General features: G+C 37.6%; 1 protein-coding gene across 1 annotated transcript in view; it reads right to left on the bottom strand.

Moving 5' to 3' along the window:
- The window catches only part of LOC149234389 (sodium/hydrogen exchanger 8-like), a 127,727-nt gene that overhangs the window by 75,610 nt on the left and 35,521 nt on the right, over positions 1 to 16,596 (bottom strand). The window contains exon 2 of the mRNA XM_089368257.1: positions 3,135 to 3,437. Within this exon, the coding sequence (XP_089224383.1) occupies positions 3,135 to 3,437 (303 nt within the window). The remainder of the gene's footprint in view (positions 1 to 3,134; positions 3,438 to 16,596) is intronic.

Here is a 16,596-nt window from a genome sequence, read left to right as displayed (position 1 = left end):
TTTGGCATACAATTCCATCACCCAATGGTCATTTGGTGTGACAACTAGAGTACTTTAAAGTTTTGCAGAGATCTAATCCAGTGACAATGTACCAAACACATCGAAGTTCACATGCACTTCATTCGAGGCTTGATTTGCGATGGTATCATTGATCTGCAATATTTTTCTTTCATCGAACAAATTGCAGATATCATCACCAACCCCTTCACAGAAAAACAATTTGTAGCCTTGTGATATTTTTCTAGCATGAAGGCAATAATAACTGCCTAGAAGTTGTCTCTGTAACATTTGAAGAGGGGTTTTGTTCCCACTAGGTTTTCCCTCTTTCCTCTTATTTTTTTCTTGTTAGGTGCATTGCATATTGGGTACCTAACATGGCTACATATTTCCGAGACCCACTTTATTTAATTTTAATCTCAGTTGAGCTTTGAGTGGAGGGGGTATATTTAGTCACATGTTTGTCTTACGGTGGAACCATCACCATGCATTGGTTTCATCACCATACATTGGATTCCTCACAATAAGTTAGGAGAAAGTTGTACTCCATTCATGCTTAGTTGTACCTGAATCACACTATGAGTAGATTCATGCATGAGCCATGAAATAGTTAACTGATGATTGCATGTTGATTCTCTAGTTATTTCTAGGATTCTATTAGTTGAGTTGACTAGTTAACTAGTTTACTTAACTAGTTAACTAGGCCTCTACTTGAGGTATGTTATCCTTGCACTATGACACCCAACCAAGACCTCCATGTCCCCATGGAGGCTATATATCATTGTATTATACTTTATTTTTTGATACAGAGATATAAAAATAAATTCTATTCTAATCCCCTTTGCAATCTTTCGTTATTAGTTTGCAATTGTTACTTTTGTTTCCACCCAGATTCTGCACTAACTAGAAAAAATCACTGTGACCTGAATAAACCACCACTACAAAAAAGACTTACTTGTTCCTTAAGCACAAGATTCTTGGCCTTGGAAAAATGAACACCATCATAAATTTGTTCTCAGAGATCAATGATGATTATAATTTTGCAAGCGTCTATTGGCCATTTCTTTAAAACACGAGAAATGATTCCCATTAATTACGTGTGAATACTAGAATCCTAACTAACTGATAGCCTGTCTCTTTTAGCTAAGTTGTTGAACATGGGGGATGGAGGATCCTGGACACCTTATCGTTTAATAGGGCCCTCGTTTGCAAAATCTTGTGGAGAGGTTTGTCGAGTAGGGATCTTTGGTCTCAAATCATCCAAGGTAAATATTTGGGATATCAGGACTTTGAAGTCTAGATTAAAGGTGGTGCTAAAATCCCTTTCTCAATTTCATATATATGGCGCAGTATGATGAGACAAAAGCATTGGCTATTTGCGGGGATTTGCCAGGTGGTCAGTGATGGTAGTAGGATCGAGGTTGGGCTGGACATTATCGGTGGCACCCAAGGGATATGTATGTTTTATGTTCCCCTCTTACAAAATTTACATGACAGAGGTATCTATTTTCTTTCTCATATTGTTTCTTTTCGAGCATATTCTCCATATCTTCAGACTTGGCTCCGAGTAGAGGACATGGATATTTCGGGTCTTCTGGCTACCGAATGGACTCTTTATATAAGGCAGATTGAGCTTGCAGGTATTTATATTTTAGATAATAATGATAAGATGAGATGGGTTGGGCAAGTCCATAAGAATTTGATTGCGACCAAAGACATTTATAGGTCCATTTCCTTACCAGCTAATCCTTTTGTGGAGCTATCCTGGTTCCACAAATCCTAGAAATGGAACTTCCCATAGAAGCTTAAATGTTTCGGTTCGCTGGCATTGAATGACAAGTTCTCACTTGAAAGAATTTAGTTCACAGAGGTTTCATTGGTCCTAGTATTTGTATGTTTTGCAAGAAAAATTCGGAAGATGTTGAACACCTCTTCATGAATTGTCTGGTTTCCACAGAAATTTGGTACACAGTCTTCATTTTATTCCAAATTGTGGAGGATTGGGAGCATAGTACACTGTTGACAAGTTTTAAGCACTGGTTTCAGTCGCAACAAGCTTTTGGCATCCTGCCTTTTTTCATCATTTGGGGCTTATGGCACTGCAGGAACCTTATCATATTTGAAGATAAGCCATTTGATATTAGATACACTATTATGGGGATTGTTTCTCATTTTTCTGAGACAGGCCCTATGAAACAAATTAAAAAATCTAGAAAGGTCATATTGCAGGAGGTTTGGAATGATTATCTAGTGGGTTTTTTTATGGGGCTTGCAAATTTGGACTGTGTGGATGTGGTGTTCTTATCACTTTTGGTGGGAGGGTGGTTCAGGTTTCAACAACAGAGCCGAAATCATCTCACTATGGGGGTTGCTATTCACTGCTAGTTGGCTCAACATCCACAATATGCATATTTTCGGCGACTCTAAAGGATGCATCGATTGGCTAAAGGGAATGTCATGTTTCCAACCTCATCTTCTGACCTATTGGATGAAGCGCATTCGTATCTTGATCAATTCATTTCAGTGTATTAATTTCAATCATATATATAGGGAGCAAAATCTCATCGCTGACATTCTCTCTAAAAGAGACATTTCAGCACCGCCTCGAGTCATTCATTATGCTTCTTTCAACCGGGACTCCAGATTTGATTTCGGCTCTAATCCGATTTCATAGATAAGACTAGCATATGTCTCTTGCTTTTTTCTCTTCTAGTATTTTTGTAACAAAGCACTTCTTAACCGCACATGAACTTTAAGCGGATGACAACGCAGTGGTCTGTCTAAGTTTTTATTTTCTGTTGGGTTTCTTGCTGCTAAGTTTTAGTAATTTAGCTTGGGACAAAATCATATAACTGTACTTTCTTCAGTAATAATAAAAGACTTTTATTTTAGACTTCAAAAAAAACTAACTGATAACCCAAACCCAATAATGTTTATAAAAAACTCAACCATAACAAACATTTAAGAATCTCCACTTCAAACTGTAGTTCCTTGAACTAATCAATCATTTTATCTCAATGATAATCTCCCAGCTTTATAAGTTTCTTAACATGGTTCAAATATGAAACCAACTTATCCAGATGGTTAAGACTAAAAATAGAAGAAAGCATAAACAGGTTGCAGGGAAATTGTCTGACCGATATTACGTAATTGTCTTCTAGCAGTTTTATGAGCACGAAGAAATGCCATGCAGATGTAGCATGCCAACCTCGATTTCTCAACAGTGAAAAATGTCGGCAACTTTAGGGGTAGACACCTTATCTGAAAGCATTTAGAACGACCTGCAAATTCCAGATAAGCCTCTAATCGTTCCCAGTCAACTAATTTATTACGAGAGTATACCATGTCAACGGCTTCATCTATTGAGCGCATAAGTAGAATGGCGGTAGTTTGTGTTATCTTTCCTTCACAGAGCATTCGCCAATAAGCAGCTTGAACACCTGCAGGAGAAAAATGACAATCTGATTAACTCTGTGCAAAAAGTATTCCATATTTATGGAACCTAAATAAAACAATTATCTCAATCAACATAATTAACATAAATGAAGTGGAATAGATTTTTCAGAATTCTCATTCTTTAAAAACCTAAAAAATTCAGGATTATATAGATTTAATAATATAAAAATATATATATTTTTATATAGATGATTTATTTTGGAATAAGTATTTTAGAATTTGATTTAAGTAAAAAATTATAGAGCAGTTTAGATTTATTTTGATTTTGGATGTATTAAGCCTTAAGAGGGATTAAATCTCTTTTTACTCTAAAAAAGGTTTGCATGTTAAGAGATTTGATTCTCTAGCGATTCAGAGTTTTCCATGTCAAGAGATTTGATCCTCTCAGTGATTGAGAGTTAAGATGGATTTAGCTCGTATTGATTTCCATGTGAAAATAAGTTATATTCCACATGAGTACCATGGGTTTTCATTATTATTATTTTATTTTATAAGATTATTTTATTTTGTTATTTTTTATTTTTTTATTTTCACTATACAATTTAAATTTGCAATTTTAACAAATCTCTATTATATTTTAGACAAAAGTGTCCTTCAAACATACTTGAAAGTCGGCCAAAATGTAAAAGGTAATATTTTAACCATAATAATATGTATGGAGCACATTCTCCATATTAAAATAGTTTTTTATTATTAATACACTTTGAAATACACATCAATATTTTTTTTTGTAAATCAACTTTATATTCATTCATTTCAAGATAAGTACATCAGCAGCAAAATGCAAGTAGTCTCACCCTGATCAGGTTTGTTGACTACCGCGATCAACATATGACAAAGAAATAGAAAGGCAACCAAAGATACAATCCACAACTTAAGAGGCCAAAAGCACCAGAAAACACATAAAACAAGAAGAGCAAATGTGACCATGGTAGTGATCTGAAGTGATTGACACTGGGTTATCCGAGGTTGTTCCAGAAGGAGGTGGAGGGCATAAATAACACTAGACATGCTCCTCGAAGTGGGTCATCCAAGACTCCAGCTTCTCCACTCTCTTAGCTAACAGGTTTTAGCCACACCAGACCACCACGACTCACTCTCGGACATGGCATTGGAAGTGGTGCATCTTGTTCAATGTGGCTATGAGCTCAGCATGTTCTTCCTAGTGTACTCGCTTGGGGTTTCCAAGCAATCAAGCACCGACTGGATCAAGTCTTTGCAATTTTCCAAACAACATCGATGGTCATCGCTCTGTCCATGTCCCACACGCCTTGCCTTCCCTCGTTTGCCTGAAACTCCACGTCGCACCACTCCAACACATTAGTGAGGCTGCAGAATGTGACCCCCACGACGAGCCTTCGAGCCACCACATCAATATTACTTAATCTTATAATGCAATATTTTATTTATGGCCCACATTGAATCCACATTAAAACATTTACGATGATACATATATATATATAGAGATATATATATATATATATATAAATAAGTTACTTAGATAGACTTCCAAACATTTTATTTATGGTTCCAATACTAAAAGTGAAATACTTTTACCATATCTCTTTCATCTTGGGTTGTGATATTAATTACCACATCTCCTTCATTTAGTGTTGTAATATTAAAAACTAACCCAATTGAGGAAGCATAGTGAGAGTGGGATTATTGGTGTTTTATAATGTTTTTAGTTAAAACTAACTATTACGGTACATTCATTTATGTTTTTATTATAGCCGACGTTGATTTTTATTTATAGTATATTTTATTTTTATTTTGAAAGGGACACATGTCAATTCCATATTGAGAATGTAAGGAGTCACACATCGCCCTCATATTGGGTTGTAGAATGTGCATCTTGGCACCACTAGGGGAATAAAACCCCTATTGCAACGAGTTGCTAGGGCCACTCCTCCAAAACGAAAAGGCATTGCTAGGGTCACTCCTCCAAAATGAAAAGGAATATGTAGTAACTTTATTGAAGGAGTTAAAAATGTCATGAGAAGCCACTCATGGTGATGTTTGATGGTTGGATGGAAGGGAAGGGAAACACCCTTGTTAGTTGTCGGCAAATTGTGCCAAGAGCATAATGTTTATGTAATTTATTGATGTATTAGTACATGTTAAATATAAATCATTATAATGTAAATTATTTGATCAATTTGATTAAGTGTTAGGTGTGCAACATGCGATGTAAGTAGTCATTGATAATGTTGCTAATTATGTGGCCATTAAAAAGTTACTATTGAAAAGGCTCCTTGCATTATGGTGGATTCCATGTGTTACCCATTGTATCAATTTGATACTCAAGAATTCAACAAACTCACATATGTTAAGGCAAACATTGATGATGGTGACATCATTACCAAATACATATATAAAAATTCATTTGTCCTTAGTCTCATGAGTTGTTGCACCTTGATATTACATGTTTGGCCACCATTTCATTTCCCTTCAATCACTTCAACATTTTGAGTTGTAGATGAAAAAGATGTTTGTTTCTAATGATTGTAGTGATTGTGCATATAATACAAAATAAAATAAGGTAGCCATTCTTAGACTCACAAACTATGATGGCTTCTAGGAAGAGCGAATTGTTGGACAGTTGGCATTGTTTAGATGGTCAATGGCCTAGTGAAGATATCTGCAAGTGTGTTGGCATTGATGTCAACAGGCATGATGGCAGGAGTGTCGGCATTCATGTCAACCAAACTAGCTTGGATGATTTTCACAGCAGATGTTGGCAGTGAAGGACCAAGTGGAATCCTATGGTTGTTCATGGGTCAGAAGGATTTCTATGATAGCTGCAAGTTTTAAGTAGAGAATCATCATATCAACACGCTTAGTGGAAAAGCCATAAAATGATGATTACATTGATGGCCCGGGAGGAACCTCATGGTAGCTGCAAGCTTCATGTAGAGAATCATCACAATAGCAGGGTTACTAAAGAAGCCATAAAATGATCACCTTGGTGGTTGTGAGTTCAATGGTTCAGAGAGTCGAGGAGGAGACATTTTGCAGAAATTTGTAAGCAGAAGATGGGCTCAAAGCCTACATTGGACCCTCTCCATTGGAAAGTGCTCTGAATAAGCTTTCCAACGATATGTGGAAGTCCAAAAATGGATTCCTAGATCAAAAGATATGGTCTGCTGAAGTTCAGGGTTGTAAAGCCTTAGGAAGGAAGGAATATCAGCATATCAGAGATCAGAATGTCAGAGGTCCAGCATATCGGCATATCAGAGATTGGAATGTCATAGGTCTAGCATATCGGCATATCAGAGATCAGAATTTCAGAGGTCTATCATATCAGCATATCGGAGATTCAAATGTAGGAGGTCTAGCATATCGGCACATTGGAATATCGAAGGCCATCATATCAGCGCATCGGCATATCAGAGAACAAGATGTCGAAGGTCAGCATATTGGTACTTAAGCATATCAAAAGTCAAGGACATCGGTGTAACCGCATATCGGAGATCTGGATACTGGAACATCATAGGATTGGCACAAGTGGCACATCAAAGGTTGGAGCCTTAACACATCGGAACATCGGCATATCAAGGATCAGAATATCGGAACTTCTTAAAGTGAGGAACCTTTAAAAGTTGCGATATCTGATAAGTGTCGATAAGCCTTTATAAGCATTGAGGAATGCCAAAAGAATATTAACAAAGGATTTCAGTGCAAAACCAAAGATTGACAAGCCCTCTTCTCTCTCCTCTAGTAGGACACATGGCAGCATATGATTGGCTCCGATAAGCTACAGTGGCATTTAACGTCAGCATGACATGGCAGTGTAGCAAGACACATGGCAGCATATGATTGGCTCTGATAAACTACAGTGGCCGCTGACATCAGCATGATGTGGCAATACGACAGGACACGTGGTAGGCATATTCAACCTTATTGGGTAGGCTAATGGGCCAGAACCAAGTGACACATGTCACCACTAAGGAGTCACAACATGGAGTGATGACGTCATATTAGAGGTCGGCATATCGGAGGTTGAAGATGTTGGAACTCTAGAATAGTTCGGTAGCAAGGACCGTGATCATTAGCAAATAGCAAGGACCATGATCATTAGGAAATAGCGTTGGGTCTGCCTTAAGGTGAGACAAGCCATCTTTGTGCTTTGATGCACACTTCAATGAGTTAAATGGATGAATCGGTCAAGAGCTGAAGAATAAATGAAAATCGGAAGAGTTGGTTCATGGAGTCAGATGGATTTGAAAAAAGAATTAAGACAAGGTCACAAGGTCAACAGTTCATAGAGAAGCCATCCCAAAGCATAGCCAAGTTGTGTGAAACCATAAATAAGCGTGGACAGCCTCAGCAATAGGAGAGTTATTCACAGAGAGGACTGTTCCTGGTTAGAGTGTGTAGGTGGACTGAGAATTCATTCTCATTATGGATAAATTGTCAAGTGTCCATTCTCATGGTTAATGCAGTGGCAGAGACCAAGTCAGACGCAATAGCATAATGGAAAATCCATGCCAAAGTACTCTCGGATAGTGTGAATACAGGACAGGAGTGGTAGCATCAATTGGCATGCAGCAGAGGAACAAAACCTAGGATCTCAAATGAGCATAGTGGGCGAAAGCAACATTGTCACTAGAGATCTAAGTGGAAAAGATCTGTGAGTGTGACGTTGTGTGAGGCTAAGTGAGCATGTCCTGCAGAGAAAGTTCGAGAGTGCTTATGCAAGGTAAGTGACCTCGAGAGAAGTTGTGTTGTTGTGATTAAGGTTGAAGGTGCCTTTACAGAGAAAGAAGTCTGAGAGCTGACTATATGTAGTTGAAGAGAAGAGAGCAGAGAGGACTGTATGGCCTGGTTGAGTTGGTGAGTGTTTTTAGTGAAACAGCGTGTTGTTGTAGATCATGCAGAGGGCCGAGAACATTAGAGTGTTGTTAGGAGTTGTGATGATTGATTGTTGTTGAGCAGATCGATGTGTTGCTACAGAGTGAGCAAATAAAGAAGAGGTGTAGAGAGTGTTCTGTGGGCCGAAGGCTTTGAAGAGAACAGAGCTGTCATCAAGCAGAGTGGCTGCCAAATTACAGAGAACATTCAGTTCCTATTTGAGTGTGGGTTGGAGCCTACATATAGGAAGTTGGTGCTTCCATCTCTAATGGGTGCTTGAGAAGGCTTGGGGGTTGGTGCCTCCTGCAAGTTGGTGCTTGCAACAATCCCATGAAGTCAGTGCTTCACATGGTACTTCTGGAAATATGGACAAGTGTCTACAAAAGGAGGGATTTGGTGCTTCCTGCTAATGGGTGCTAATAAACATTCAAAGGGAGTTGGTGCTTCCTGTGAGTGGATGCTCACAAAAAAGATTGATGTAATTAGTAGGTGCTCTTATTTCACATCAATAACAACAACAAGCTTTGGTGGTTTTTTCCCAAAAGGGTTTTCACATAAAACCTTGTGTCTCATGTGTATGATGCTCATGGTGTGTCCTTGTATGTTGATTTCATATCGCTGCCATATTATGTTTGTTTCTGAGTAGATGGATGGTTTCCAAGTTTGAATAAGAAAAGTAAATAGACATAAATAAATGAAAATTAGCCTTAATACTGATTCACCCCCTCTTAGTATTAACATTGTTTCCAACAATTAGTATCAGAGCCACGTTGCTTCAGGAATAGCTTAATCATTAGAAGGTATATCAAAGGGAAATAATGGCTAATTAAGCTTAGCTAACAGCAGAGGAGTTCCATTTTTAAATGGATCAAACTATGAATTCTGGAAGGTTAGAATGTTGGCCTATTTGATGATCTTGGATGTTGATATGTGGCTCTTCGTAGCGTATGGAGAAAAGAGTGAGTTGAATGAAGAAGCCCAGAAGATTATCATGAAGAGGCTATCTAAGTTGGATGTTGATAAAGTGAGACATTGTGAGTCAAAAAATGAAGTGTTGGATAGACTGCAATGTTTGTATGGTGGAGATAACCATGTGGCTCAAGAAAAGGCTGAGGAGCCATGTTGCTCTAGCAATGAACCAAAACATGGAGAAGTTGTTTCTGATCAGACTCTTGTTCATGATGAAGAAGCCTCGGAAGAGTGACGATGTTGCTCAGAAAGTATGCTATTTCTTTGTGATAAGTGCAAAGAAATAGGTTCTTCATTATCTAGATGTACATGTGTATCACTTGAAGATAGAGATATCTATGCATCTAGTAATTGTAATGAAGATAGATCCACTTTAGCAGCAATAGAAAATAAGGAATCCTCAAAGGAAGAATAGAGATTCTCGGTGTGCTCACCCATCGGAGTAAATGAGAATACCCCATGTAGAGATGATGAAGGGATAACCCTTAGACCTATGGAAGACTCCATGTACACAGAGATGGATTTAGATCTATGTGGTAACTTAACTAGCACCTCTGGTAGTGAAGAAAAGGATATAGATGAAAGGATTTTTTAGAAATAGGTTAATCTTGGCTCTAAAATAGATCAAGAACCTATCAGAGGAAAATCTTAAGCAAGAGGAGCAACTGAAATTTTATGAGCTTGAGAATGAAAGGTTGAGCAAAACATTAGTTGATCTAAATCATAAAGAAGAAGAGGCTAGCAGACTGAATGGAAAGTTAACCAATCAGTTGGGTGAGAAGGAAGCTTACTGTGGGAGAATACAAAATGAAGTAGTCTCATTGAGACATGACTTAGAAAAGTCAAAAATAGAGTTGTCTCATTATCAAAAGCTTGAGGAGAGAAAGACGGGTTTGGGTTTCAAGGAAAAACCAAGCTCCAATCAAGTGAAGGCTAAAGGGTCAACCTCCCATGTAAAGGGAGTCAAGATTCCAACAACAACAAAGAAATAAAACTTGTTGGATAGTAGTAGCAGCATGGAAAGCAACAACAACAAGAGAAAGAAAGGCAACAGTAGAAGGCTAAGAAGCAGCAGCCGGTAGTACAACAGAAGAGGGCTAGGCAGCTGCAAGGAAGAGCACATGACAACAATGCAAGATGTCATGGAAGGCGCATGAAGAGCCAACAGAGGACCCTTCCTTCTTAATGACAGAGCCTTCAAAGAAAAGGTAGTGTCTGTCAACACAAGCATTTTTATGAGTATTGTTTTTCTTGCAATAATTTTGGACATAAAGCCATAGACTGTAGATGGCATGCAAGGAAACAAGATGTGTTGGGTAGCAGCAACCCAAGAATGCACAAAAAGGCTAGGAGAAGGCATGTTGGCCACGATAGGAGTTTTGACAAAAGCATTGTCAAAAAGAGTAACTACTCTACCCCGGTTTTAAGTCATTTTGAATGCTACAACTATGGCAATATCGGGCACAAGAGAGTTGGTTGCATAAATGAGAAGAAATAGCACACTCCTCAGCGTATGCATGCGGATGTAGCAGCCCAGGATTTAAAGACAAGAAAAAACAATGGATTTGAGAAATACAGACTTGTCTTGAGTGCCCTGTGTCAAAAGAGAAAGATGAATAGAGGAGGAAGACATCAGAAGAATGATCCTTTTACCCATGTGATGGACCCCTCTGTAAAGTAGAAAGGCATCAAGAGGATTTGGGTGAAGACAGAGGAGGTGAAAGAGAAGTTTCCTCTACCCATGTGCAGCTGAGAGAAATCCCAAATATTGGAAAAAAAGAATATGGAGAGTAGAGCCTTTGTCAAGACCCGGCCATTGAAGGCCTGGAGCGAGGCCAAATAAGTCAAATCCAGGAAGATAAAAGGAATGGATAGAAAGGTGCATCTGATTGATGAAGATATGGTTGTGTTTTCTTTTTTATTACAAAATAAATTGGTTTATTTTGAATGTATCATCATTGTGTTTCACTCCTCCGAATCTCCAACACTGAGGAAGAGTCTAGTTGAGGTAACCATAGACCAACCTTTTGACTTGGTATCTAGCCCTACCAAGCTGGAGAGGGCTCTCGCCACAAAATCATAGCTAAGAGGGTTGGATGAATTAGGTTTTTAGGCTAGTTATGATGTGCAGAAGGGTTTGATTGTTTGAAATTGGGTTGTTGGATGAGGATTAGGTCAAAGAGACTAGGTCAGCACTAATAAGGGTATGATTGCAGACACCTGATGGAGCAAGGTAGGTAGACACTCAAACACTTTAAGGTTCTTGAGTGAGATGGATCAGACTAGTGAGGTGCTAGAAAGAGCAAGACAAGCATGTATTCTTTCTAAACTGAAGAAAATGGACAAATTATGAAGATTTCCCCAAAACAGAGCATGTAAGATGTATTCTTCTCATCAACTTGAAAATCAACATATCATAGAAGTGAAATGAAAAATTAGAGTACAAAAAATTAAAACATATGCAACACAAGAAGAAACTATGTCAAAAATGCCATACCACAGGTATTCCATCAAAATAGCTACAACTCATTCATTAAATTTCTGCTAAATATTGATTACACTAGTGTCTTTGATCAATACAACAACATCCAACCTGTGAAAAGATTCAAGAAATGATAGATATAGCCATCAAACAAATTCTTCCATACTCTGGGGTAGAATCTATGAGATAAGGATGTGTTCCACCAAAATCTGAACTAAAACCTAGAGTGTAGGAAGGTCAAACTCACTCATCCCTCACTTTTTGGAAATTGATTCATTACATGAAAAAAAGAGTTGTCACCTAATGTATTTACCCTAGGTAACTTTAAAAGACATAATTACATTTTTTTGACCAATTATATCAGTAAAACTTCATAAAATTCCTTGAGTAACTGAGAAAGTGTGAAAAAGTAGCAAAATATCAATTTCTGGTCCTTTGATCTGTGCATAGCGCCATCTTCCAGCTGAGTGTTGAAGGGGTTCCTGATGTCCAAATTGAGCTTAGGATGGCTCATTGGAAAGCCTGTCCTGTCTAGTTTCCAAAAATGTACTTGGTTCCAAAAAAATTATAAGATTTTTCTCTCCAAAAATTAAATCTCGCAAGACTTCTCCTCTACTCAGTGCCTAGCTGAAAAAGAGGGAAAAAATGTGATTTTTGAGGTGTTTTTGGCCATTTCTCCCTGTCAGATTGCCCAATTTTGGTGTGCCAATAGTCAAAATTGCATGTTTACTACCTTATGAATCTAATGGTGGTATTTGTTTTTCATTTGGAGGCCTCTAGAAGGTGCGCAACGCCTAGGGTGTTGCGCATAGGACAGTCAAACTGTGCAAAAACTATCAAAGTTTGCACAAAAACCCAAAAATTTCAAAAAATGCCCAGAAACTTGTCAAAATTGATACATGAACTACTGATGAAGTATGTCAAGCATGGAAAGAGGCCTCAGCAAGGATATCAAGTTTTCTCTTCTCCTCTTGCATATTTAGGGTTTCAAGCTTTGACTTCACTTTCTTGAGTTTTGACCTTGCTATTTGGTTTCTTCGACAATAATACTTTGCCATCCTCCTTTGTATGTCATTGTCTTTCTTTGATTTCTTCAGGAGCTTCTCAAGATGGTTGTTAACTCTCTCAAACCAATGCTCACTATTTTCATTGATCATTATGGCAAATTTCTCATCTAACTGTTTACAAATCATCCTCAGATAGTGAAGAGATGTTATTTGATCACTATGAGACTTGCTGACATTATGCAATGGAAATGGTGTTTTATTGGACCTTGAAAACCCTAGGACCTAATGGTAACCTTGACTAACCAGAATTGATGGTGTCATGACTGATATGATGACATGATGACTTTGACCTCATGACTGATGTACATTCAGCAAGGTATGACAATGTGCCAGCAAGTAATGAAATTTAAGGGAGAGTGATGTTTTTTTACTAGGGCTACCATCGGTGAGTAAATTTTTGAATGATGACCTAGTGAAATGACAAAAAATTCTAAGTGGGACCCTAATATGATATGAAAAGATAATTTTTTTATCACTGATGGCAGGATGCAAATATTGACACTAACACATTGAAAAGGAGGAGTGCAACCAGCATGAAAAGTACACAACAATATCTTATGTTGTGGGAAGAAGAAGATGGGTTGCAATGGAAGTGTGGAATGACAGGAAGCTCATAGACAAATCAGGTACATAGGATTAGTTTCCGAGTGGAGGCAAGAAAGCATTTGCAAGATATCAAAGAGCATTGTCTCACGTGGAGTTGCTTTGATGAGCAGTAGCAGGCAACAATTTGTAGCCTCAGAAAGGAAGATTGTTGAGAAAATGAAAGGTTTGCATCTTGGGTGAAATACCCTTATTTCATTTAAGTTGTGAGTTTGATTATGCATAGCAGTCTTGTGTTCATGAAACACAATTGGTGCAAGATTTTCATGTCCCTTAACCCTCAATTGGTATCACTATGTCAATTGATAGTTTGGACTCATGTAGAGTAACCTTGTGTGCAAATGGATATTCTTTCTAAAAGAAAGTATTAGAGTTTTTCTAGTACATTGTTCCATTTGTATCATTTCCTTTGGTGCAATTGGTATTAGTTGAGAGGCAGTCCCTATTGTATAAGTATGATCTCAAGGGGAGAAGTGGAGATGCTAAAATGAAGTGAGCATAGTCTCGGAAGTAGCAGTAGTAGTGAAGTGCAAGCAGAAATGCATCATCATTAATTGGTATTTGCAGCAACAACAATACCATGAACAGTTTAATTGATATCATTTTTTTTTAATTTGGTACAAAACATGCATTAGTGGAGAGAGTACTCAGCTAGCATTCGTAAGGTGTCCAAAACTGAACGCATTCAAATCAGAGGCAGTATATGTTCGAGGGGAGCATATCACATATGCTCATTTTATGGAACCACAGTAGCGATGAGTCCTTGAAGAGATGTCTACATAGTAGAATACACATCTCAACAGCTAGACTTTGGCCTTCACAACTAGTGATTTCATAGGGAGAAAAAGACAACTTGTAGCCCCTTGCCATTGATGACAAAGGGGGAGATAATTTGTGGAGAAGTTGTGATGGCTTGTGTAGAAGAAATAAGGTCAATGGTTTCCCATGCTTTGGAAGAAACATGTGGAATGGCCATCAAAGTGAATATAAGGATGAGGTGTTGCGATCAATTCCAAACGGGGAGATTGTCGGACAATTGGTATTGTCTGGATGGCCAGTTGCCTAGTGAAGAGATCTGCAAGTGTGTTGCATTGATGTCAACATTCATGTTGGGGAGATGTGTTGGGAAGTTGAGTCTAAACTTGGAATTAGGTACATCAAAGGTTATTATTCTAGGCATAAGCATCATAAGAAATATCAAGGATATTAATAATTTGCAATATGCAGATGATACTTATATTGGGAGGATATTCAAAGATTATATCCCTTTCATTCAAAAGAATAATGGAATCTTATTTGGAACTCTCAAGTGGCCTTATAAACAAAAATAAAAGTCAAATTTTTGGATGGAATTTCCCTAATTCAGTTTTGTAGGAGATATCCATTGCTCTCGAGTTTCCAACTAGAATTGGTTGGAAATCATTTAAATATTTGGTTATCCCAATCTTGTTGGAAGCTTTGAACTTAGAATAATGGATATCAATTCTCCAAAAATTCAAAAATAAAATTCAATTATGGGAAGGCCAATGGCTAAACACAACAGTTCGCAATGTCTTAGTGAAGTTGGTTTTATCAGCTCTTCCAGTATATATGTGTTCCGGTATTTTGGCTCCAAAAGGAGTGATTAATCAAATAATATTTCTAATTCATAAAATTCTATGGCAAGGTGGGAAGAAAAATGACAATAGGTATCACCTAGTCCAGTGAAATTTGGTTCAACTTCCAAAAAAGTATGAAGGGTTGGACATCAAATACCCACATTATATGAACCTTTCTCTTGGTTTGAATATCATTTGGAGAATTTTTTTATTCAAAAGAATTGTGGAAGAGGATATTTTTAAAAAAATATTTCCATAAATCTCGGGTTCTCATAATTGAAGATGTTAATTAGTGAGGAAATGGCTCCAAAATTTGGAAACTTTGTAAGGAAGTAGTCCCACTCATCATTGATCACTTAAGTTTGAAATTTGGTAATGGAGCTCAAATAAATATATGGAAAGACCATTTCTCCTTGGATGTTCCATTTGTAGAGCTAGAAGACCTAAAAAAATTGGTTGATTGGATGTAGCAAGAAGGATTTTTTAAATTACAGGATAGTTCAGTCTGGGAAGAGAATGGAATTTGGATAGGACGGTTGCGTATGTTCCTCCCCATAAATATTTAGCATGATCTACATACTGAAAGGTGTGGCCCCTATCTCTAACTCTCATCAAGATCAACGATCGTGGAATAAAATCCCACATATTTCCTATTTGGTAAGGAAGGATATGCTTCACTTATCACATAGCTGCAGCACCCTGCTCCTCACAAGTTATGGTTGAAAATATGGGAAAAGATGGAATTCCAAAGATAAATATTTTTTTTGGACACTTGTGCACTAAAGAATTCTTATGGCAGAGAACTGATTGAAAAGGAACATAGAAGGTCCATCAATATGTGTACTTTGTAAGGCATCGGAAGAAAATATTCATCATTTATTTAGGAAATATACATTTTCACTAGAGACATGGAAAGCATCATATTCCCCTTTGTTCAACATAGAAGTAATTCCTAATACATCGGAAGACATGTTCGAAAATTGGAAGATGAAATTTCCCTAGAAAAGGAAATCCTCATCGCTTCCAATTCGTTTTTAGGAAACTCTTCCCAAATTTTTATGTTGGACAATTTGGATTGCAAGGAATAATAAGATATTCAATGCTAAGGAAATAGATTCTTTATTGGTTGCAGCCAAAACCATTATACTTCTATTTGAATCCTTTACAATATGTAGTTATAAATCCTCATAATTGGATTATCTTTCCCCTGAAGGGCGTGAATGGATTAAATTTGGTAAACCCCAAAATCAAGCTACTAGTTACGCCCTTCAACCTTCTCATTTGAGGCATTTTTGCATTAGACAAGACTTATAGTAATTCAAGCAATGTTAGATGGATAGAAAGTGGTGCCTCGAAAGGAAATAAGGGGGTGGTAGGAGTGGGAGGGATGATCCTAGGCCCCGAAGAAAAAGTTGAATAGCAGTATGCTTGGGGATTGGGATCAACCACCAAAAGCCATGATGAATATCTAGCCTTATAGCAAGGACTATAAGTTTCATTGGACAAAAACATTAACTCATGGCTTATGGAAATTCCATGTTGGTCATCCATCAACTAGGAAAATCAAAGG

Source organism: Pinus tabuliformis, chromosome 8 (assembly GCF_031772625.1).
Source record: "Pinus tabuliformis cultivar Carrire ecotype Pingquan chromosome 8, CPIR1, whole genome shotgun sequence".
NCBI lineage: Eukaryota > Viridiplantae > Streptophyta > Pinopsida > Pinales > Pinaceae > Pinus > Pinus tabuliformis.
The sequence above is the reverse complement of the archived record's forward strand: the minus strand, read 5'-3'. Positions and strand labels throughout refer to the sequence as shown.